This window comes from Lactuca virosa, chromosome 7 (assembly GCF_052849685.1).
Source record: "Lactuca virosa cultivar CGN04683 chromosome 7, Lactuca_virosa_CGN04683_v6, whole genome shotgun sequence".
NCBI classification, from domain to species: Eukaryota; Viridiplantae; Streptophyta; class Magnoliopsida; order Asterales; family Asteraceae; genus Lactuca; species Lactuca virosa.
The window spans coordinates 286,869,770-286,893,002 of NC_136432.1; the positions used below are offsets into that span (position 1 = coordinate 286,869,770).

At 39.4% G+C, this 23,233-nt stretch overlaps 1 protein-coding gene across 1 annotated transcript; it reads right to left on the reverse strand.

Moving 5' to 3' along the window:
* Nucleotides 1–20,078: 20,078 nt before the first annotated feature.
* On the reverse strand, nt 20,079–21,433 carry LOC145125527 (sufE-like protein 1, chloroplastic/mitochondrial). The gene has a single exon (XM_079060974.1). It carries the CDS (start codon nt 21,425–21,427, stop codon nt 20,294–20,296), a length of 1,134 nt encoding a protein of 377 aa, XP_078917100.1. The 5' UTR covers nt 21,428–21,433; the 3' UTR covers nt 20,079–20,293.
* Nucleotides 21,434–23,233: the final 1,800 nt, after the last annotated feature.

Genomic DNA, 23,233 nt, shown 5'->3' on the forward strand with positions numbered 1-23,233 from the left:
CGTGGGCATGGACTGGTTGAGCAGGTTTGGAGTGGTTATCGACTGCGAGCGACAGTTGGTGACCATACGAGACCCTAGTGGGGGAGTTCTTACGGTGTACGGATAGGGTACCCGTTCAGGGTCAGCATTCTGTTCGGCTGCTAGAGCGAGGCAGAGTCTACAGCAGGGCTGTAGTGGGTTTGTGGCCTACGTGATGGACACACGAGTAGCAGCGGAGAGGCCTAGTTCTGTTGATGATGTGCCGATAGTACGTGAGTTCCCGGACATTTTCCCCGAGGAGTTGCCGGGTGTGCCTCCCGAGAGGCAGGTGGAGTTTCACATCGATTTGGTTCCGGGAGCGGCGCCTATCGCCAAGGCGCCCTATCGCCTTGCGCCACCAGAGATGCAGGAGTTATCCTCACAGCTTCAGGAGTTGTTGGGGAAGGGATTTATCAGACCGAGTAGCTCGTCGTGGGGTGCGTCGATCCTTTTTGTCAAGAAAAAGGATGGTTAACACCGGATGTGCATTGATTACCGGGAGTTGAACAAGTTAACGGTCAAGAACCGTTACCCACTGCCGAGGATTGATGATCTGTTTGATCAGTTGCAGGGAGCGTCTTGGTTCTCCAAGATTGATCTGAGGTCTGGATATCATCAGATGAGAGTGCGTGATGAGGATGTCCAGAAGACGGCGTTCAGGACTCGTTACGGGCATTACGAGTTCGTGGTGATGCCTTTCGGGCTCACCAATGCACCGGCAGCGTTCATGGATCTCATGAACAGGGTGTGTAGGCCGATGTTGGATCGATCGGTGATCGTGTTCATCGATGACATATTGGTGTATTCGAGATCTAGAGAGCAGCATGAGGAGCATTTGAGGGAGATCCTCGGAGTTCTGAGATCGGAGAGGCTTTACGCCAAATTCTCCAAGTGTGATTTCTGGTTACGAGAGGTCCAGTTCCTGGGACATCTCGTTAATCAGAATGGGATATTGGTCGATCCGGCCAAGATTGAGACGGTGATGAGTTGGGAGGTGCCGAGATCCCCCACCGAGATCAGGACTTTTCTGGGGTTGGCCGGCTATTATAGGAGATTTATTAAAGATTTCTCCAAGATCGTCGTGCCTCTCACCAGGTTGACCCGGAAGGGCGTTACTTTTTCGTGGGGTCCTGAGCAGCAGGCCTCGTTTGAGACTCTTCGCCAGAGGTTGTGCGAAGCCCCGGTGTTATCCCTTCCAGAGGGAATGGAGAATTTTGTGGTGTACTGCGACACATCGATATCAGGGTTGGGTGCGGTGCTTATGCAGAGAGGGCATGTGATAGCGTATGCATCGAGGAAGCTGAAGCCTCATGAGACGAGGTATCCCACCCACGATCTGGAGTTGGGGGCAGTGGTGTTCGCCCTCAAGATCTGGCGCCATTACCTGTATGGGGTTCGGTGTACCATATACACGGACCACAAGAGTTTGAAGTATCTGATGGATCAGCCCAACCTGAATATGCGCCAGATGAGATGGTTGGATGTGGTAAAGGATTACGATTGTGAGATCCTGTACCACCCGGGCAAAGCTAATGTTGTAGCTGATGCACTGAGTCGTAGGGCGGAGAGTGCCCCGATTCGAGACACTTGTGTGCGATTGACAGTGATGACTCTGGTGTTGGACACCCTTCGGGAGGCCCAGGCAGAGGCCGTGAGACCAGAGAACCGCAAGAGAGAGCGGGTGATTGGGCAGGTACCTGAGTTTGTTACCGATAGTCGTGGGCTGATGACCTTTCAGGGTTGGATTTGGGTGCCGTATGCAGGCGGGACGCGCACCACTTTGATGGAGGAGGCGCACCGCTCGAGGTTCTCGATCCATCTCGGGGCCACTAAGATGTATTTGGACCTGAGGAGGGACTATTGGTGGCCCTGTATGAAGAGGGATGTAGCATGGTTTGTTGAGAGGTGCTTGACCTGTCGCAGGGTTAAGGCCGAGTACCAGCGTCCGCATGGCAAGTTGCATCCACTTGAGGTTCCCCAATGGAAGTGGGAACAAATTTCTATGGATTTCATCACCAAATTGCCGAGGACCGCACAGGATGTCGATGCAATTTGGGTGATCGTCGACCGGCTGACGAAGAGCGCGTATTTTCTTGCTATCAGTGAGAGCTCTTCTGCTGAGAGGCTGGCAGAGTTGTATGTGAGGGAGGTGGTATCGCGACATGGGGTGCCAATCTCGATTGTGTCAGATCGAGATGTACGTTTCACTTCCAGGTTCTGGAAGAAGTTCCACGAGGAGTTGGGTACGAGGTTGCATTTCAGTACCGCCTACCACCCCCAGACGGACGGACAGAGTGAGCGGACGATTCAGACACTCGAGGACATGCTTCGAGCATGTGTGTTGGAATTCGGGGGAAGTTGGGACACGTACTTGCCGTTGGCTGAGTTTTCCTACAACAACAGCCACCATTCGAGTATTGGTATGCCTCCCTTCGAGTTGTTGTATGGGAGGAGGTGTCGGACTCCCATTTGCTGGGGAGAGGTAGGGCAGCGTGTGATGGGTAGCACCGAGATAGTGCTTCAGACTACAGAGCAGATACAACAGGTTAGACAGAGGTTATTGACGGCTCAGAGTCGTCAGAAGAGTTATGCGGATAGGCGACGATCCGAGCTTGAGTTCCAGGTGGGAGACTTCGTACTTCTGAAGGTGTCTCCTTGGAAAGGAGTGATTCGGTTCAGGAAGAGGGGTAAGCTGGGGCCCCGGTACATCAGTCCGTTCAGAGTGACCGCGTGAGTGGGCAGTGTAGCGTATCATTTGGAGCTACCTGCGGAGTTGAGCCAGATTCATGATACCTTCCATGTGTCTCAGTTGAGGAAGTGTATAGCCGATGAGTCAGCGGTAGTGCTGCTGGAGGACATTCAGGTAGATGCAAGGTTGAATTATGTTGAGAAACCGATCGCGATTTTGGATCGGAAGATCAAGGTTCTGAGGAACAAGGAGGTGCCCCTGGTTCAGGTCCAGTGGCAACATCGGAGAGGGTCCGAGCTGACTTGGGAGCCGGAGTTGGAGATGCGGGAGCAGCATCCAGAGTTGTTTGCGGGGCAAGACTTCGAGGGCAAAGTCCGATTCTAGTGGGGGAGAATTGTAACATCCGGATTCCCAGGTATCTTATTTTAGTTATTTATTTTGGGTTTTATGGAGGGACTCGGCGAGTAGACGCTCAGACTCGCCGAGTAGGATCGCGAGTTCTTGACTGGATTAATGACCGGACTCGACGAGTAGATACGTGGACTCGGCGAGTCCGCGCTGTAAAGTGAAACCCTAAATCCCCGGGCATGTGCCCTATTTAAAGGCCTTTATGGCCTCCATTTGAGGCCAATGCACCCCAGAGAAACCCTAGAGAGAGCAGTGAGAGAGTTGAAAGCAAGAAGAGGCTAATACATCACTTTTGGTGTAGTTTTGCTAGAAGGAAGAAGGAAACACCCATCTAGAGCGTGAAGGGAGCTTGGATCTGGGCTAATCATCTTGAGAGTTCATCTCTGGAGGTATAATCCCTTCTATTTCGTGTTGATATGATAGATTTCATGATTTTAGGGTTTTTACCTCCATTTTATGTAAGATCTAGTGAGTATGAGGCCCCCTTTGTGTTAATAGCATCAGATTTGGACCATGAGAGGTCCATAGAGTCACTATCCCTCAGCTTTATGCAAGCAAATGAAAGATTGGGGACTAGGTTGCCATTTTTAGAGTTATTTCTCCATTTATGACTTGTTGTGGGTTGCATGCATGTAAAGGTTGCACCTTTTCGTGACATTTGAACATTTGAAGGGTAGATCTGATAGTTAGGGAAGCAGATCTGACCTTAGGAGGTCATTTGAGGATGAACATGGAGGCAACTCGCCGAGTCCATAAGTGGACTCGACGAGTCGAGTCGGGGTTGCCCCGCGATTCGTGACAGGTGTAACCCGTCGAGTGGAAGGATGACTCGACGAGCCAAGAGAGGCTGAACGGATTCAGAGGACCCGCATGGACTCGCTGAGTCGCCCTTGTGCACTCGACGAGTCGGTTCAAAGTTGACCGTTGACTTTCGTTGACTTTAGGGTTCTGGTCAAGACTGATTCAGGAGAGTTCAGGGAAGGGTAGAATGGCCTTCTACCCAATCTGTAGAGATGAGATCATGAGTGAATATTGATCGGGGATGTTATCTGAATAATAGGAGGAGGCTAAGTCGGGACGTTGAGCACGAGAGTTTATCCGACTTCATTGAGGTGAGTCTTCTCACTATACATTACCTAGAGTGGTATTTATGTGTAGACCACAGGGTCTTGTATGCTATGTGTATATATATGAGTTATGTGTATTGTGTTGTATGTATGCTATGTGTTGAACAGACCGGGCCGGAGGGCCCAACGATATAGACCGGACCGAAGGGTCCAACGACACAGACTGGACCGAAGGGTCCGACGAGCTATGACCGGACCAGAGGGTCCAACGAGCTACGGGACTGGAGGGTCCCGCTGAGACACATCGACCGGAGGGTTGTATTGTAGCCTCAAGTGGCGTATGTGTTGCATGTGGTATTTTGGGGAACTCACTAAGCATTTATGCTTACAGTTGTTGTGTTATGTGTTTCAGGTACTAGCGAGGATCGCGGGAAGGCGCCAACATGATCCGTACACACTGAGAGGATTTATGTATTTGAGGATCTTGGGATTTGTTTATTGAGATAACATGTGTTACATTGGATTACTATGATATTTTATGAATGAGAGTATGTTTTTAAAATGAAAAATTGTTTTGGAAATTTACGTCGTTACATCATACCCCTACATTTTTACTGGTTTTCAAACGTTTTCAGGGGGAAATACAAACGTTTTCAAACGTTTTCAGGGGGAAATACAAGCTAAACCATAAATGCTTTTGTTAATTCAAAGAGCTTTTAACAAGTATAAAACTCATGCAATTCTCATACATTAACCCTTTTGTACTATGTTGAGCATAAGGGACGTTTTCACTAAAATTGCATAGTTTTCCGAACTCGATATTCACTACACTATACATGCAAACTATAATCGGTATAGTTTGGGATTTTCTAAAACATAACAAGTACAGAAACTTTCACTACTAAACGTATACACTAATACATAAATGGTTTATAGTTTACATCGCTACATTATCATGGTATTCATAACTGTAACATTCACTACATACGGTATACATACAGATTTTTCACTACGATGAAACGCTACGACACTACCTGTAAACTAGATTGTACGATACTGTGAGGCGCTACTTCATTACTGTACCCATAGGTGTACAGGGATAAATCCTATCATAGTATAACCAGAGTCTCCTGGAGGGAGAGCGTGAGATTTGTGAATAGATCTATTCGGGACTGACAATCCCACACCCGAACTGCTAGCTACAGTTAGGCAGGCATGCCTAGGGTGACAAATGTCATTTAACTCAACGCCTGAAGAACGTTGGAAAGGTCTCTAGTCATATCAAGCATGGTTATACGACTCACATTATGTATAAATCACCTTTAGTTTACAACCTGGCACTCTTCAATGGTTTTAGTTATGCTAAATAGAACTAAAATACAATATGCATACTGGCTAAAGCCAGGGTTTTCAAACAAAAACTGATTATGCAACGGTTTCACATACAAAATACTTATACTTCATGATTAGATTTAGCTAGTCACATGAGGTAGTATTTTCGCATATCACTACACTTTTCAGTAACGAACATTCATGGTTTTATACGAAAATCGATAACGCTACATTTTCACTAAAGAAAATATCGGATTTTCTTGGAAACATACAGATATTCATGGTTTATTACAGAACTGATAACACTACATTTTCACTAAAGAAAATATCGGATTTTCTTGAAACTATACAAACATTTCTGCTAGCTCATTAACAAGTTTTCATTTCAAACTACTGCTTATGAACTCACCAGCTTTATGCTGATATTTTTTTTCAAACTGCTTGTATTCTCAGGAAATCAGTAGACAGGTACCTGATGGATTTTTAAGGAGTTGAAGCAATAAGAGTTTATGTTTATATTCAAACAAACTATATGATGTAATCCAAACAAGTTTCAAACGATTTCTAATTGATGTAAACATTTTTATTTAAGTATTCAATGTAATGGTTGCATTGCTATGATTGCTATTATACATTGGTTGTGATGCTATACATGACGTCCTCCACCCCAGAACGTTTCCGCCATTCTGGTTTTGGGGTGTGACACAACGTCTTCCTGTTCCATAACAGCAAGATGCCGCAAAGACCAATCCGTGGAAACAATCAACCACCAACGCCACCGGAAATCGACTCAGCTGCGTTTCAAGCAGCTGTATCTGCTGCAGTCACAACAGCCATGGCACAAATCCACAATGGGAACAATGGTGGAGGAAATGGACAGGGAGCCAGAAGTTCAAACAACGAGATGAACCAAGGACCTACCAAGACATGCTCTTACAAAGACTTCACCAACGCCAAGCCTAGAACCTTTAATGGCACAGGGGGAATGATAACCCTGAAGAGGTGGATTGAAAAGGTGGAATCGGTGTTCGAGATATGCGAATGCCCTGATGAGGTCAAGGTAAAGTTTGCTGCATGTACATTTGTTGATCAAGCTCTCACCTGGTGGAATGGACATGTGGAGGCTATGACTCTCCTGGTGGCTAATGCCATACCATGGACAGAACTAAAGGAAATGCTAATGGCTGAATACTGTCCGCGTGGCGAGATTCAAAAAATGGAGCAAGAGTTATGGAATCTCACTGTCCGAAACTCCGACATCGATGCTTACATATCAAGGTTTAGTGAACTGTCTCGGTTGTGCCCTGGCATGATTACCTCGGAAGGGAAGAAAATCGAACGATTCATCTGGGGATTAACCTCCCCAATTCAAGGAAACGTGATTGCTACGAATCCGGAAACTTTTGACAGTGCCAAGAAGTTATACGACCACAACACCAAGAAGGGTGAGAAGTCAGGAGAAACAGAAAGCAAGAAGGGAAGTGACGACAAGAAGGGAAAGAATAACAAGAGGAAGGGACGACAAGGCTCAGATTCGTCAAAGAAACAACAAACAGTGACAGTTCATGCTGCAACCACTCAAGTTCCCTCCACACCACATGCTCCAGCCTCATCCACCCCAAGTGCCCCTAAGCCATATTCCGAAAATCTCCCAAAATGCAACAAGTGCAATCTCCATCACAAGAGTGAATGTAGGGAGATGCAATGTACCAGTTGCAACCGAAAGGGTTACACGGCAAGATACTGCAAGACCTATCCTCCCCAGAACCAACAGCAGGGAAACAACAACAACAACAACCGCAACTACAACAGCAACAACAACAACAACACCAACAACAATGGCAACAACACTGGGGCTAGTCACACTTGTTATGGATGTGGAAAGACTGGGCATTTCCGTCGAAACTGCCCCAATGTCAACAACCAAGGGAATGGAGGAGCAGGGAGAGTGCTGACCATGGGTCAATGAGAAGCGGTTCAGGATCCTGCTGTTGTCACTGGTACGTTTCTCCTTAACCACTCATATGCATGCATCCTTTTTGATACCGGGGCAGAGCGAAGTTTCGTGAGTAATAAGTTCAAACATTTGCTAAAACAACAACCCCAAAAGCTTACTGAAACCTTTACGGTGGAAATGGCTAATGGGAAAACAGAATCAACTGGTGAAATCTACGTAGGATGTACCCTAACCTTAAATAATCACGTATCTCAAATAAACTTGATGCCTGTAACCATTAGGAGTTTTGATGTGATTATCGGCATGGACTGGTTGAGCCCCCATCATGCCGAAATTATGTGTTGCGAGAAGGCCGTTCGCCTTCATCTCCCTAACCATAAAACCCTAATTATATACGGGGACAAACCCAGTATGAACCTTCGTCTTATCTCGTGCATTAAGGCACAGAAGTGTCTACAAAAGAAGGACTTGGCGTTTCTGGCTCACATAGTGGATAAGTCCAAGGAAGAGGTCAATATTCGATACATCCCTGTGGCTTGCGATTTCCCGGATGTCCTTCCTGAAGATCTTCCGGGGATACCCCCGGAAAGACAAGTCGAGTTCCGAATTGACCTTGTGCCGGGAGCTACGCCCATTGCCAAATCACCCTATAGGTTGGCTCCTGCGGAGATGCAATAACTGTCAAGCCAACTTAGCGAACTCTTGAGCAAAGGATTCATCCGACCTAGCTTCTCACCTTGGGGAGCTCCGGTCCTCTTTTTTAAAAAAAAGGACGGATCCTTTAGGATGTGTATTGATTACAGAGAATTGAATAAGCTCGCTATCAAAAATCGCTACCCACTTCCGCGAATCGACAATCTATTCGACAAACTTCAAGGAGCGAACTATTTCTCTAAGATAGATCTGCGATCCGGCTACCATCAACTCAAGGTCCGGGAAGAGGATATCCCCAAGACCGCTTTCTGAACTCGCTATGGACATTATGAATTTGTTGTAATGCCTTTCGGTCTAACGAATGCCCCTGCCGCATTTATGGACCTGATGAATCGAGTCTGCCGACCATTCCTCGACAACTTTGTCATCATTTTCATCGACGATATCCTGGTTTATTCTCGAAGCGAAGAGGAGCATAGTCGACATCTCCGGCAAATCTTGGAAACCCTACGGACCGAAAAGTTATACGCAAAACTCTCGAAGTGTGAGTTCTGGCTTCGTAGCGTAAACTTTTTGGGTCATGTTGTCAGTCAAGAAGGGATACATGTGGACCCTTCTAAGATCAAAGCCATTGAAGGATGGGCAGTCCCAACGACACCCACAGAAATTCGTCAATTTCTGGGTCTCGCAGGCTATTACAGACGATTCATTCAGAACTTCTCCAGAACAGCCAAGCCACTTACCTTGCTCACACAGAAGGGCGTACCATTTGAATGGGCAGAAAAGCAGGAGGTTGCCTTCCGAACTCTGAAACGGGCTCTCTGTAGTGCACCGGTACTATCTTTACCAGAGGGAATTGAGGACTTCGTAGTTTACTGCGATGCTTCGAATCAGGGTTTAGGCTGTGTACTCATGCAGCGTGGGAAGGTGATAGATTATGCATCCCGACAACTAAAGACACATGAGGTGAATTATACCACCCATGATCTTGAATTGGGAGCTGTGGTCTTCTCTTTGAAGATTTGGAGGCACTACCTTTATGGTACGAAGTGCACCATTTTCACCGACCACAAGAGTCTCCAACACATTTTAAATCAAAAGGAGTTAAACATGAGGCATCGAAGATGGGTTGAGCTGCTAAATGATTATGAGTGCAAAACCAAGTACCACCCAGGCAAGGCCAACGTGGTAGCTGATGCCTTGAGTCGGAAAGAATAATCAAATCGTCGTGTGAAAACTCTTTCAATAACCATCCAATCCCACCTGTCCTCACAAATCAAAGCAGCCTAGTTCGATGCCATGAAGACAGAAAACAGAACGAGTGAAGCGTTACGTGGAATGGAAAAGAACTTTGAAGTCAAAGAGGACGGAACATATTATTTCATGAACCAAATTTGGGTCCCTAAACTTGGGGGATTCAGAGAAGTAGTCATGAATGAGGCTCATAAGACACAATACTCCATCCATCCAGGATCAGATAAAATGTACCTGGATATCAAGCAATGTTATTGGTGGCCTAACATGAAGGCAGAGATTGCCACTTACGTTAGCAAGTGCCTCACTTGTGCTAAAGTGAAGGTAGAGTATCAAAAGCCCTCGTGACTATTACAACAGCCGGTAATACCCGAGTGGAAATGGGAAGGGATTACTATGGACTTTGTGACCAAATTACCCAAGACAACAGATGGATTGGATACCATATGGGTAATAGTCGACAGGTTGACAAAATCCGCCCATTTCCAGCCAATAAAGGAGACATACAAGATGAAGCGACTAACACGAATCTACATCAAGGAAATTGTGAGACTCCATGGAGTACCAAAATCTATCATCTCAGATCGAGATAGTAGATTCACTTCACGCTTTGATGAGTCAAAGCACTTCAGCAACCATCTACTATACCAACCATGAATCAGTTAGCCTGCTGAGTTGGTGCTATTAACCATAATCGTTTGAAGATATGCAGTTGACTAGTTGACTGAAGACGTGTTCTCAAAGGATAGTGATTGAGATATATCCTAATATGGATAAGGATTAGTTTCCTTATATTGTGGAAGACTCTAATTTTAGAGATTTCATTTATCATCCGAACCTATTTAAGTAATAGGTTTTATTTTTTGTATGTCTTACCTTGATTAAAAAAATAAAATTTTTCTTTGTAAGGTGTTTTGTTAGAGTGTGTCAAATCATAATAAGTTATTTGATTCATTCTCTGTAAATTTGAAGTAATTTATTAATATAAATTATTTTTCGAAGTATTCATTGTGTGTTACAGTGATTGAATCATTGCTTACCAGACCAACAAGTGGTATATACCATAATTTAGAATCTTCCAAATCATTATATTCTTCATTCAATCAGTAGCTTCCTCAAGTTCAAAAAATACAACTTATTCAAGCTTCAAATCTCATGCCTCTAATAAATGTCCTCCCTTCAATGACAATAACTTCTCTATATGGTTAAGCAAACCATGATGGTTCTTGAAACCATGGATTACAACATGAATGAAACATCAACTGAAAGTATATACATTCCCATAAGCACAGTGGTTGAAGGAAACGCTCCAGCCAGATGATAAAAGGAAGTGAATTAGGATGTCTGAGAATGGGCTGCCATATGTAATGCCTTGCCTTACGAAGTCTATTATATAGTTGAAAACTGTAACACAACCAAATATATAATAGAAACATTAAAGATGATATACAGGAGGTATGAGTATTTCTTTGCCCTCAAGAATGGATCTCTAATTCATACTTTTAATCATTTTAACTACCTAATAAATGACATGAGAAAGTTTAAGACAACCAAACCAAACTCTGTGCTTGTTCTCAACTTTCTTGACTCTATAGACGAGAGCTGGGAACATCATGTGGATATCCTCAAGAATAGTGAGAAGATTAAGACCATTGATCTTCAAAGCATGTTTGGAAAGGTAAGAAACTATGAATGGAACAAGGCTCAAAAAAGAGGCAATATTAGAGATATGAAAAAAAGAAGTAAAGTGAGATCCTCTCTCTTGATCTCCAAAAGCAAGAAGGTGATTGAGGTATTAGCTAGTAAAGTAGACGACTCAACCACAACTGATAATGATAGTATGATAACGATATGTTTGAATTCGCATTCGTAGAGTTGGCATCTCAAGTTGCCCTTATTGTGAAGTAGTTTAAAAGCTTCATGAATTTCATAAGAAACTTTAGAGCCGAATCAAAGAACTTCAAATTTGATTCAAACTCATGTGTTGAGACCCAAGTTGTCACAACTAGCATTTTAGCTAGGAAATTCTATTCTCATGTAAACCTTCTCTTTTGTGATTCTTGTAACCCTAATTTTATAGTGTAACCTATGCTCATCCAATGACAACAAACTTAATCAACATCCTTCAGTTGTCACAACTAGCAAATTTGGCTAGGAAGTTCTATCCTTATGTAAGCTTTATCAATAATTGTAACCATGACTTAAAAACATGATGTTTATTCAATAACAACAAAATTCCATCAAACACTCTATACAACACTTCAAATAGTCAACAAAAGATTGGAAACCCTAAAAATCCCGGTTTAAGTCCAATAAGGACTAGGATTTTCTTATTGGGCCTAATGGACCAATAAGTCTCCAATTTGACTAGTTTGGGCTTAGAACTCGTAATTGGGCTCTAATTCAACCCACTTTCATGAAACCTAACCTTTTGGGCCAAATGGGCCTAAAATGGATTAGTTTACCTTAATGGGCCTTGTTGGGCCATAACAATCCAATAAGCCCTAATGAGCCAAAAATCCATTCTTTCATGCAAGAGTGGGCCGTGATCCACTCCAAAGGCCCAATGGGCCGAAAACTATCAATTTGGGCTTCACATTATGAAACTCAAACACTAAGGCCCAAATCTCTTCTCTTCCTTCTCTCTCTCTCGGCCCAAGTAGAAAAAAAAGGGAAAAAGATGTAATTAGGGAGGGTTGACTTTGGAGGTGCCACCTCCTTATTACACCCCATATCTCCATGCAAAATCCAACATATATCCATGTTAGTGATTTCATCACCTCTCTCTTCCCCTCTCTTTTTCTTCTTCGGTCGAGAGCACAAGGAAAACACACACACACACAACTTCAAACTTCTTCCAAACTCTCTCAAGCATTCTCCTCCTTCTCACTCCAAAATCTTGAAATTTTGCTTGTGTATCAAGAGGATTTTCAAGAGAATATCATCACTTCTTGGTAAGTTATACATATCCAAGGATTATATAACTCTTTTCTCATGATTAGATCCCTTCTCTTAAATATTTGTGATAATCATACTCCTAGAATCACCTCAAGTTCGAGATCCACATCAAGGTGTTGCTAGGATCAAAAATCTTCTTCTTATCTTCTTCAAAAACCAAAACAACTAAGCAAGGCGAGTTCATACCCCTCTATTTTCGGTTTTCATATGTTTTATGGGGGAGAATACAAGTAAAATGTGTAGATCTATGTGTATTTGTATGTTATGTGTGATTTCTTGTGTTTATGTGGTGAATATGTACTAAAAATGAAAGATAATTCGAGATCTATAGTTCAAGAAGGAAAAATATGTGATCTAGGATATATTTCACTTAACATGTCAAGACAAACTACCATACAAGGTTTATAATAAGCATACTACAACATAAAGTTGGTTATTGGACTATTTTTGATAAATGAACAAAAGATGGGGAAAAAGATGTCATTCAAGGTTTTTACAAGGATCAAAAGAGTCAAAACAGTTAAAATAAGAGTTTTTATCAGTATTATGCTTTTTAAAGGACTAAAAATGTAAATTTTAGCCTAATGGGCTAAAATTTGGGCTTTTCGGCTAATTAGGCCCAAATATGCGAAAAATCAAATTAAGAGGGGCTGAAATGGAAAGTTTTCTCAAAATAGGGGCTATAAACGTAAATGAACCTATTTCAGGGGTTAAAATGGCCTTATTTATCAAAAGGGACTAAAATGCAAAGATTTTGGATTTTGGGTCAAAATTGTAAAAATTGCTAAAAGTGTGGTTTTAAATGCAAATCTTTTAACTAAGGGGTTGAAACTTTCCAAAAATATAATTTCGGGCTTAAAACATTATTTAAATAAGTGTTTGGGTCAAAAATGTCAAGAAAAATAGTTCAAGGACCTAATATGTCATTTTTTTATAAAAAGGACTAAAATTGCCAACTTTACCAAAATAAAGGGCTGAATTGGTCAAACTAATATTTTTGGTCAATTATGTTAAAACAATTGGGTCAAAATATACAAAATTTTATAATTTATGGGTTTAAATAGAAAAGTACATATTTTTCTATAAATCTATGAATCGTTATAAAACAAATTGGCGATTATTACGACATATCGATTAAACAACTTCTCAACACAAATACTATACAAAACAAGTAAACATTCAAATGGTTGGGCTTAAATAATACATGTTTATTGGGCCTTTGTGACCCATTAACATGAGTTTTGGGCCTAACAAAAAAATAATACATGTTTATTGGGCCTCCTGTGACCCAATTACATGCCTAAGGGACCCTCAATGGCTTTTACATGCTATTGGGCCTCAGTGGCCCATTAGCATTGCTAGTAAGGTCCAAGTAAATCATATGCGAAATGGGCTAACGCGTCCTTCGTATACTCGACAACCTTAAATAAACGTGATTAGTAGGGCCTCGTAGTCCTCTTCTCTTCGTCTGTTAGGCTTACCTTCTATTCAAGTAAACAAAAAATCAGGTAGTTAATCAAGGTTATTCAAATTCATTTGGATTAAGTGACTATTAACGGGTGACACCAATAAGTGTCGGTCGTAGTCTGTAGTTATAATCAAAGTCTCCTGGAGGGAGAGCGAGAGTTTGTGTATAGATCTATACGGGGGTGACTCCCCCACACCTAAGCTGTTCGCTACAGTTAGACTCGGCCAGTATAGGGTGATAAAATCTTAAGATCAATTTCGGCGTTCGCTAGGATGCCAAGACAGAAGAACTAGTCATTATCATGCATGGTTATAACGACTCACGTAGAGATCCAATACCATCCAAGTAATCAGGGGAAATCATATTCATTCGTTGTGACGATACAATAATACAAAACGATCAAACTATTTTATCGGAAAACATCGGGTTTTCCTAGGAAACAACATTATCCACTTGTACTTTCAATAACTATAATGCAAGAATTTATCATGGAGAAACATATCCTTTTTTTTACAAGTTTAGAAATCATTCACGCATATACTTATGGATCATCACACCTTTTGTATAAACAATTTCCGTTTCAGAAAATATCGGATTTTCTGGGTTTTACAAACAATACAAAGCATTTTCATATCAAACCTGCTTATGAACTCACCAACATTATATATGTTGACGTTTTCAAAATGACTTGTATTCTCAGGTAACAGATAAGCTGAAGAAAATTGCCAAGTGTGTTAGGATGTTGTGTTTTGTGATTCTCAAACAATTTATACTATGGATTATGTAATGTAAACAATGTACTGGATGTGAACAATGACGGTTGTGATGTATTAATGCATGGGGATGTTTATGTTATGTTTTATGTATATTCATTGTGATGATATTTCAATTTAAGTCACACGAGCCCTCAGACGTTTCCGCCGTCTGGTTCGGGGGTGTGACATCAGTAAAGCTCAAAATCTTATACAACACATTTCTTATAGTCAATAAGGTGTTGAAAACCCTAGAAATCCCGGTTCCAGTCTAATATGAGCTAGGGTTCTCTTATTGGGCCTAAGGGACCAATAAACCTTCAACTTGACTATTTTGGGCCTAGGAACCCTAATTGGGCTCTAAGTTGACTCACATTCCTAAGATTTTAGCATTATGGGCCATGTGGGCCTAGAATGAACCTTCTTATTTCTAATGGGCCGTAACCTTTTTAATTGGGCTTCATTGGGCCGTGAACCCTCATAAGGGCCCAATGGGCCGAAAAATAATTTTTGGGCTTCATAAATTCGAACAAGACTAATAATGGGCCAAATCAATTCATCCTCATCTCTCTTAATCCCAAATTCTCGGCCCATTACCCATTATCCATTATTCTTATTAGACAAAAAAAGGGAAAATGAGGAAATTTGTGCATTAGACACCTCATGTTTGCATGGTGGTCTTCCATGCAAACATTACCTCACCATATCTCTCTCTCTTCTCTTATTATCGGCCGAACCCTCCTCCCTCACTATCCCATTTTCTTTCAAACACCTTCAAAACTCTCTCAAAAGAACTCCTCCTTCTTCCTCTAAATTTTTGAGATTTGTGGGTATTCTCAAGAGATTTTTCACCAAGATCATCATCTTTGATAAGTTCTCACTTGGATATATGGTTTAGCTTCATGATTTCTTCAAAAATCTCTTCTTAAACCATAACATTTCATGATTTATACATCTTTACTTCATAGAGTTCGAAAATCCTTCAATGAGCTTGTTAGGGCCGAGATCTTCACTTCATTCTTCATCAAAACCGAATCCAAACCTCAAGGTGAGTTCATACCTCATTGATTTCAGTTTTACTTTGTTTTTGGGGGAGAATACAAGTTGCTATGTGTTAGATCTATGTATTTGTGCATGTTTATGTGTGTTTTCTAAGTGTATGTTGTGATTGTGTAAAGAACTTCATAGATCTAGACAATATTTGGGAACTACAACACTTTATACAACTTACTATAAGGATAAATGTGTTAAACATGTGAAGATTCATAAGAAACTAAACAAAATCTTGAAAAAGGGCCATTTTTGACAAATAACCAAAAAGATGAGACTTTCTTGGCATTTACGGTTTTACAAGGACTGAAAGAGTCACTTTTATACAAAAATGAGTTTTTATGATATTCTTGGCAATAAAAGGGCCAAAAATGCAAATTTTTGTATATTGGGCCATAAAAATGGGCTTTTCGGTTTTATTGGGCCCAAATTGTAAAAACCTCGATTTTTATGGAGTAAATTGTCATTTAACTCAAGTTTGAGTCAAAAATGTAAACCTACTGTTTCATGGGTTAAAAATGAATTTTTTCCAAAACTTGGGCCAAAAACGTAATTTCTATGAAAAGTGAGATAAAAATGTAATTTTTTATAATCATGGGCCGAAAACGTCATTTTTATAAAACTTGAGTCGAAAAGTGTCATTTTATTTAAAAATGGACTGAAAATGTAAATCTTGACAATAATGAACCAAAAATAATATTTTATATATTTTGGGCCAAAAATGTCAATTTCCATAAAAATGGGCCAAAAATATTCTCTTATATATATTTGGACCATAAATGTTAATTTCTTGATATTGGGCCTAATATATTCATTACATGTCTATTTGGGCCTTTGTGGCCCATTTACATGTTTGTTGGGCCTAATATGTTTATTACATGTAAATTTGGGCCTTTGTGACCCATTAACATGCTTATTGAGCCCAGTCTATACATCACATGCTTAGTGGGCCATAGCTGCTCCCTTACATGTCTGTTGGGCCTTATACATTCATATACCTATTTTTTGGGCTTTGCAAATCTTAGCTACATATACAAAAACATTATACATAACATAATTCAATACTCGTGGAAAACAATGAATGATCTAGTGAGACTTGTCGGTTGACACCTCTAGAGTGTATGATCGTAGCCTGTAGTTATAACCAGAGTCTTCTGGAGGGAGAGCGAGAGTTTGTGTATAGATCTATACGGGGTGACTCCCCACACCTGAGCTGTTCGCTACAGCTAGACTAGGCCAGTCTAGGGTGACAAACCTTACCGTCAATCAAACCGGCGCCTAAGAACGCCACGACAGGCGAACTCGTCAAAAATCAAATATGGTTAAAACGGCTCACTTAGAAATCGTCTCCAACATAATTTTATAGAATACCTATAAAATCTTGTGGATACAAAAACATACATATACTGTCATTCGGTCTTAGGGTTGAGACCACAACACTTTTATAAACAGAAAATATCGAATTTTCTGGGGTATTAACTGTTAAACAATATCTTTTACGTACTATAGAAAATACAGGGTTTTTATCTAGATTACATTTTTATACATTCCAAATATAGAAAACACACATGCATTAATATTTGATTTTGATACATCACGTTCAAACCATTTTCAGAAAATATCAAATTTTCTGGTGTTTACAAACCATTCAAAAATTTTCATTCAAATATGCTTATGAACTCACCAACATTATATATGTTGACGTTTTTTAAAATAATGCGTATTCTCAGGGAATCGTTAAGAAGAAAGGTCAGTAGAAAATGATGGAATTTGTTATATTTTGTTATCAACATACATTAAATAATTTGAACATGTAATTTATGATATTGTACTTGATGTAAACAATGCTGGTTGTATTTGATATGCATGATGATGTTGTCTTGTTTCAATTATATACAATTGTGATGATATTACAAGATGAAGTCACGCGCAAGCCCCCGGACGTTTCCGCCGTCTGGTTCGGGGGTGTGACACAAGTTCATAGTACTAGCTACTTATAAACGCCACAAGTTTGGAGAAGCTGGACATTATGCTAGAGTTTGCAAGAACAGGAAGGCTGACCAGAAAGAAGAATCTTACGAGATGAAGAACAAAATGCTTGTTGCTTCTTTAAAGAGACAAAACTTGGGTTCCAAGGTGTTTACTAGCTGAAGACAAAAAGTGGGAGTTTGAAGAGGACTCATCTAATGATGAGAAAGTGAGAGACGAATGATATATGTTTGATGGAGAAAGATGAAAAATCTAGTGGCAGCATCTCAAGCACTTTCAAAGCTAATCTGATAAGGATGCTAAAGACAACTCATCCTCTAACTGAGATACTTCATCTATGTATCAAGTTTGTAAATTTGTTAACTACTTTTATAATGGAAGGAACAATTTTGATTATTTGTGCCTTGATATAAAGAAATCCCATGAAGAAAAAATTAAATGACAAAGTAGCCGAGCTTTCATCTATGACCATTAATTTTCAAAATCAAAAACTGCTAAATCAAATTCTCATAGATGAAAGGGATAAAGCGGTTAAAGATTCAAACAGTATCAATAAAATCATAAAAAACTGGACTTTTTCTCACATAAAAGTTGCTAAGCTGATAAATGATAAAATCCCTGTTCAAATGAATAAAATTATTGGTGATCAATATCAAACAACCGTTGATAAGCTTGAATCGTCAAAAGAAGTTTTATAAATGCGGTGAAAGATTGCATCAGGCCGACCGCTAAGACGCTAACTGTCTACATGAACAAGGATATAGACTCTTGAAAATGTCAAAGTAATTAATAAAAAAAATGGACAGAAAGAAAACTCTCTAAATTATTTACCTAATGCAAGTTATTATGTTTTCTCACATTCTCCTTCCGTCTCAATCAAACCCGTTCCTAATTGGGTTCCTAAAGGTATTTAATCTTCTTTTTGATTGTGTCACAAAGACAATAGAATATATGGTATTTAGACAGTAGCTGCCCCAACACATGACATGGGCTAGTAGTAACATTTGGTGACTATAACAAAGGCAAGACTGAAGGTTATGGATCTCTCTCAGTGAAGTTCTCCCGAGTATCGTATGTAAATGGCCTTAAGCATAACCCGATCTCAATCAACCAACTTTGTGATGCTGCTGATTATGGGGTTCATTTTACAAAGAAAGTTGGGAAGATCATTGATGTTGACAAGAAGGTGGGTCTCAAAGTCAAGCCATATATGTCCTTGACATGTTCTTAGCCGACAAATCGATGGAGATGTGTTTTCTATCAAGATGTCAATCCAACCTGAGTTATGGCACAAAGGCAACTTTTGTCCTAGTTCAATTGCAATTTTTGTTAGAATAAACTCTAAATGTATTTGTAAAATAAGGATTATATTTATTCTTTTTTCTTTTTTGTGAATGATGCCTTGGATAATAACAAGGACAATATGAAATCAGTGATAATTCCAATGCAATTAAACACGAGTTTTATAACATGTTTACTCGCATGAACTATCAACAATCGATGAGGCATGGTTGTCCTACTCACAGTACACACTCTGGATAGAACAAAACTGAAGCTAATTTTTATTTATTTCAAATATGTTGCCATCCACTGTCATGTCATCATCATAAGCCTTCATAGCATGTTACAATAATTTGATTTCTCATAAATAGAACAAAAACAAAAATTTGAGTAGTTAAACCTTAAAATTGTCAAACTTGTTACTATTTAGAAACATTTTCCCAAAGTTAAACTCGTATAATTGACATATGAGATGTCATGTTGAACTGTATCATTTTTCAGTTTTCTTCATATTTGATAGGTTTAAGGGGGGTGTTTGGGATATCTTTTTGCCTTCAAAAGTCCTTTTTGCAAAAGGACTTTTTACAAAAGATGTTTTTAATAATGTGTTTGGATTAGCTTTTGAGTAACTTAACGCCTCGTTCCCGAGTTTAACAAAAGAAAAGAAGAAAAGAAGAGAAGAGAAAAGAAAGTCACGAGAGAAGAGAAAAGAAGAGAAAGGAAAGGAAAACAAATTTTTTTTTTTGTGTTCCCGAGTTGGAGAGAAGTGGAAGGAAAATGAATCATTTTGTTCTTTTTTTCCAAATCCTCCCAAATCGGAAGGAAAGTTAGGAGGGAAAGTGATCCTCCCATTTCTCTCTACTTCCTTCCACTTCCCTCCTTTAATGAAACTGGGTAACACCAATTTCTTTTATTTTCTTTTCATTTCCACCATTTCCTTTCCTTTCTCTCGTTAAGTTCAACTCGGGAACCGGGTGTAAGTGTAAGGTGTTGAAAAGTTACAAAAAGACACGAATACCTGACTTTTCAAAATGCTTCTTTTCCTTCTTTCAAAATGCTTCTTTTCCTTCTTTCTCAAAAGTTGGTTTTAAAAGATCTTTTCCCATTACCAAACATCTTTTACCTCATTTTTAACTTTTTGGAAAAGATAGGGGCCAAAAGTTGGTTAAAAAGATAAAACAAACACCCTCTACCCTCTAGATAAGATTCATTATTATATCTACATTTATTCACATCCAAAACTACAAAACCGAACATAATGCAATTCTTGATCCCACTTACAGCAATGAACATTGTTATTATGTATTTCAAACATCTAGTGCAAAAAGGTGTGTGAGTTTCATAGCAAGAACATCAATTCAAAGGGAAAACAAAAAGTATAACCTCATTTCAAGAATGCACTTCACCAATACCATCTTAATTAGGTGTCTTGGCTTCGATCGATAAAGCATGTAATCCACTCTGTAACTCTTCTTCCAATAAAGAATATATAAGTCGATGCCTCTTAACCATACTCTTCCCTTCGAACTCCTTTGAAACCACTTTCAAATTAAAATGTGTCTCCCCATTACTACCCCTCACACCTGCATGTCCAGCATGCTGATATGATACATCTTTGACCTCCAATTCGATCGGTTTAAGCTCCCTCTTTAAAATCTCTGATATCCTCTGTCCTCTACTTCCCAAAACACCATTAGGGTTCTCACTTTTTGAATCACCATCGGATTTTGATTCATCAATATTCGAATTCTCAACAGGCTTCTCAATTTTTGAATCAGATTCCAGTTCTTTGATGGGGGTTTGAATCTGGGTTGATGATTCAATCCCTTTCTCAGCTTCTACATATAAAGTCAAGGCCTTTTTTTGCATTAATTTCAACATATTCAAAAACCCATTGTTTCTAGAAGGTGTCAAACTCTGTTGCAAACCCAAATGAACAATGAAATCGGGGGAAACCCTTAAAATTTCTTGAACTGGGTGACCAGACAGACCTTGAACCAGTAAAGCTGCTAAACCCTTAGTGAGTACGGAATCGGAATCAGCTTCAAAGATCACATTTTTATTGCTGGAATCGAAATAGGCTCGTAACCAGACCTGAGAAACGCAACCTATGACCTTGTTTTCGTTAGTCTTGAATTGGTCTTCAAGGGGCTGAAGCTTTTTGCCATAGAATAATAACTGCTCGTATTTGGCTCTTGGATCCTGTACGGATTGGAAGAGATTGACGATTTCTTGCAGCTTTTTGGGGAGTTCTTCTATGGGTTGGAGGGTGTTCTGGTCCGATGAAGACGGTGAAGTCGAATTCGCGGGAGATAGTCTTGTGGGTATCGATTGGATTGTTATCGTTTTGATAGGTACAAGATTCTTCGGTGGTGAAAGTAGGAAAGTAGGAGGAATTAGGGATTTGAAAATTGGGGAAGAAGTTGGGAATTTGGCGAAGAACAGACGGAAAGATGAGGAGAAAGACATTCTGACTAGAGAGTAAGGTGTAGCACAGGGATAGAAGGTTGATTTTGTATGGTTCAGACTTGAAACGTCAGCATAGTGCATAATAGCCTTCTTGAGTTGATCCAAATCCGATAACCAAACTTAAATTTGAAAGTCAAAAACCCTAAAATCTTGACAGAACAACGAGGTTTAAGACTAACCAAAACCAACCCACCTATCAATTAAAAAAATAATTTCTCTGTCTTCCATCTATACAATCTAACTAAACCAACTTAAAGAATAATTTCTCTTTCTTCCATCTATACAATCTAACTAAACCAACTTAAAGAATAATTTCTCTTTCTTCCATCTATACAATCTAACTAAACCAATTTTTCACACCCATTAGCAACCCAATCCAAACCAAACTTTTATACTATTTATAATTAATTTTTATTATATTATACAATCTAAATATTATACCTTTTTCAATTTACAACCCATTTTTTTCTACTATTTTATTTTTAAGATTATATAGATAATATAAAAAAAATTAAATAAATAATTCTTAAAATATATCAATATTCGTCTTTATTTATAGACAAAATTATTTTACTTATTTTAATGTGTTTTGTTTATTTTTTTTAATAAAAATAAAATAAAATTAATTACAAAATACTAATATTGAAAGTGCAAAAGAGTTATAGCAAATAAATAAAGAAAAGGAAATGAAAATGGCAACTGAAGTGTTGGTGGAGCAACCTAGTCGTGGGTTTTAAAGGATCTTTTTTTTTTAATTCAAATATGGCAACCAACCAAGCATTTGGTTGCGAATGGGAATGGTCTAAGGCCTCTCTCCTGTCTCCATGTCAATTGTCATAGAGAGCTTTTAGGCCGGCCACCACAAACCACCTTAGTATCCTCCACGTCCACGTTGAAGAAGAGAAAAAAATAAGAAAGAAAAGAAAAAAACTAAGAGAGAAGAAGGTTGTTGACCGTTGTCGTTGATCATCCTCACCACATAACATCGGGGTAGGTGCCACCTGCACAACAACGATGGCTCGTTGTCGGTACTCTAGAGGGCCTAAGAAGACCCTTCTAAAATAAAAATAAAGAGTAAATTACAAATTTGATATATATGCTTTACTCAAAATCATAAGTTCAATCTAAATTTAAAATTGTCATAATGTTGGTATTTAGGTTTACATGTTATGTGGATATGATTTTTTTTCGTGCTTTATTTAAAATCGTAAGTTCGGTTCAAAGTATCAATTTATATGAGTTGAGGATCATACTCAAGTTTAAGGACAACATAATAATTGTTGATTGAGTTAGATCTGATTGAGTCATATGTCTAACCAAATCAAAAGTTCTGACTGAAACCATGTTTTTGATTATGTCTCTGAATGGTTGTGCTGATTGTTAAAAATGACCAAATTACATTTCTGTTCTATTTTTGTGTCGGATAAATGTATCGTTTGATAAATATCCGAAGAAAATTGCTAAAATGGTTATAAACGTACAAAATGTAATAACTTGCATACATACCAAAATCCAAATAAAAACAAACCGAAATTCAATTCAAAATAAACTCAAGAATGAATGTTTGTCAACATCCACTTTACTTGTTCAAGGCTTTCTTATCCAAATTCTAATCACCGTATATGTCACAAAACTCCTATGTGAGCTTGAACTAACAATTCAACAAGGGCTTTCTTTTATTCCTTGAATAATTGCATAAAACAGTTGTGAGTTTTCAACAATGGAAGATGATTCATAGGTGATCATCTCTTATACATAAAAAATCAATGATACATCAAAAATAAGAAAGCTAGTGTTGTAATTGATAATTTATTGAGCACAATCATTCATTGCTTCAACATTGTCATGATTAAAAAAAATCATCATCTATGACATTTTAAGAATGAG

Bases quoted from the DNA above. Each gene is read 5' to 3' on its own strand.
- LOC145125527 (XM_079060974.1), bottom strand. From the start codon at position 21,427: ATGCACTATGCTGACGTTTCAAGTCTGAACCATACAAAATCAACCTTC.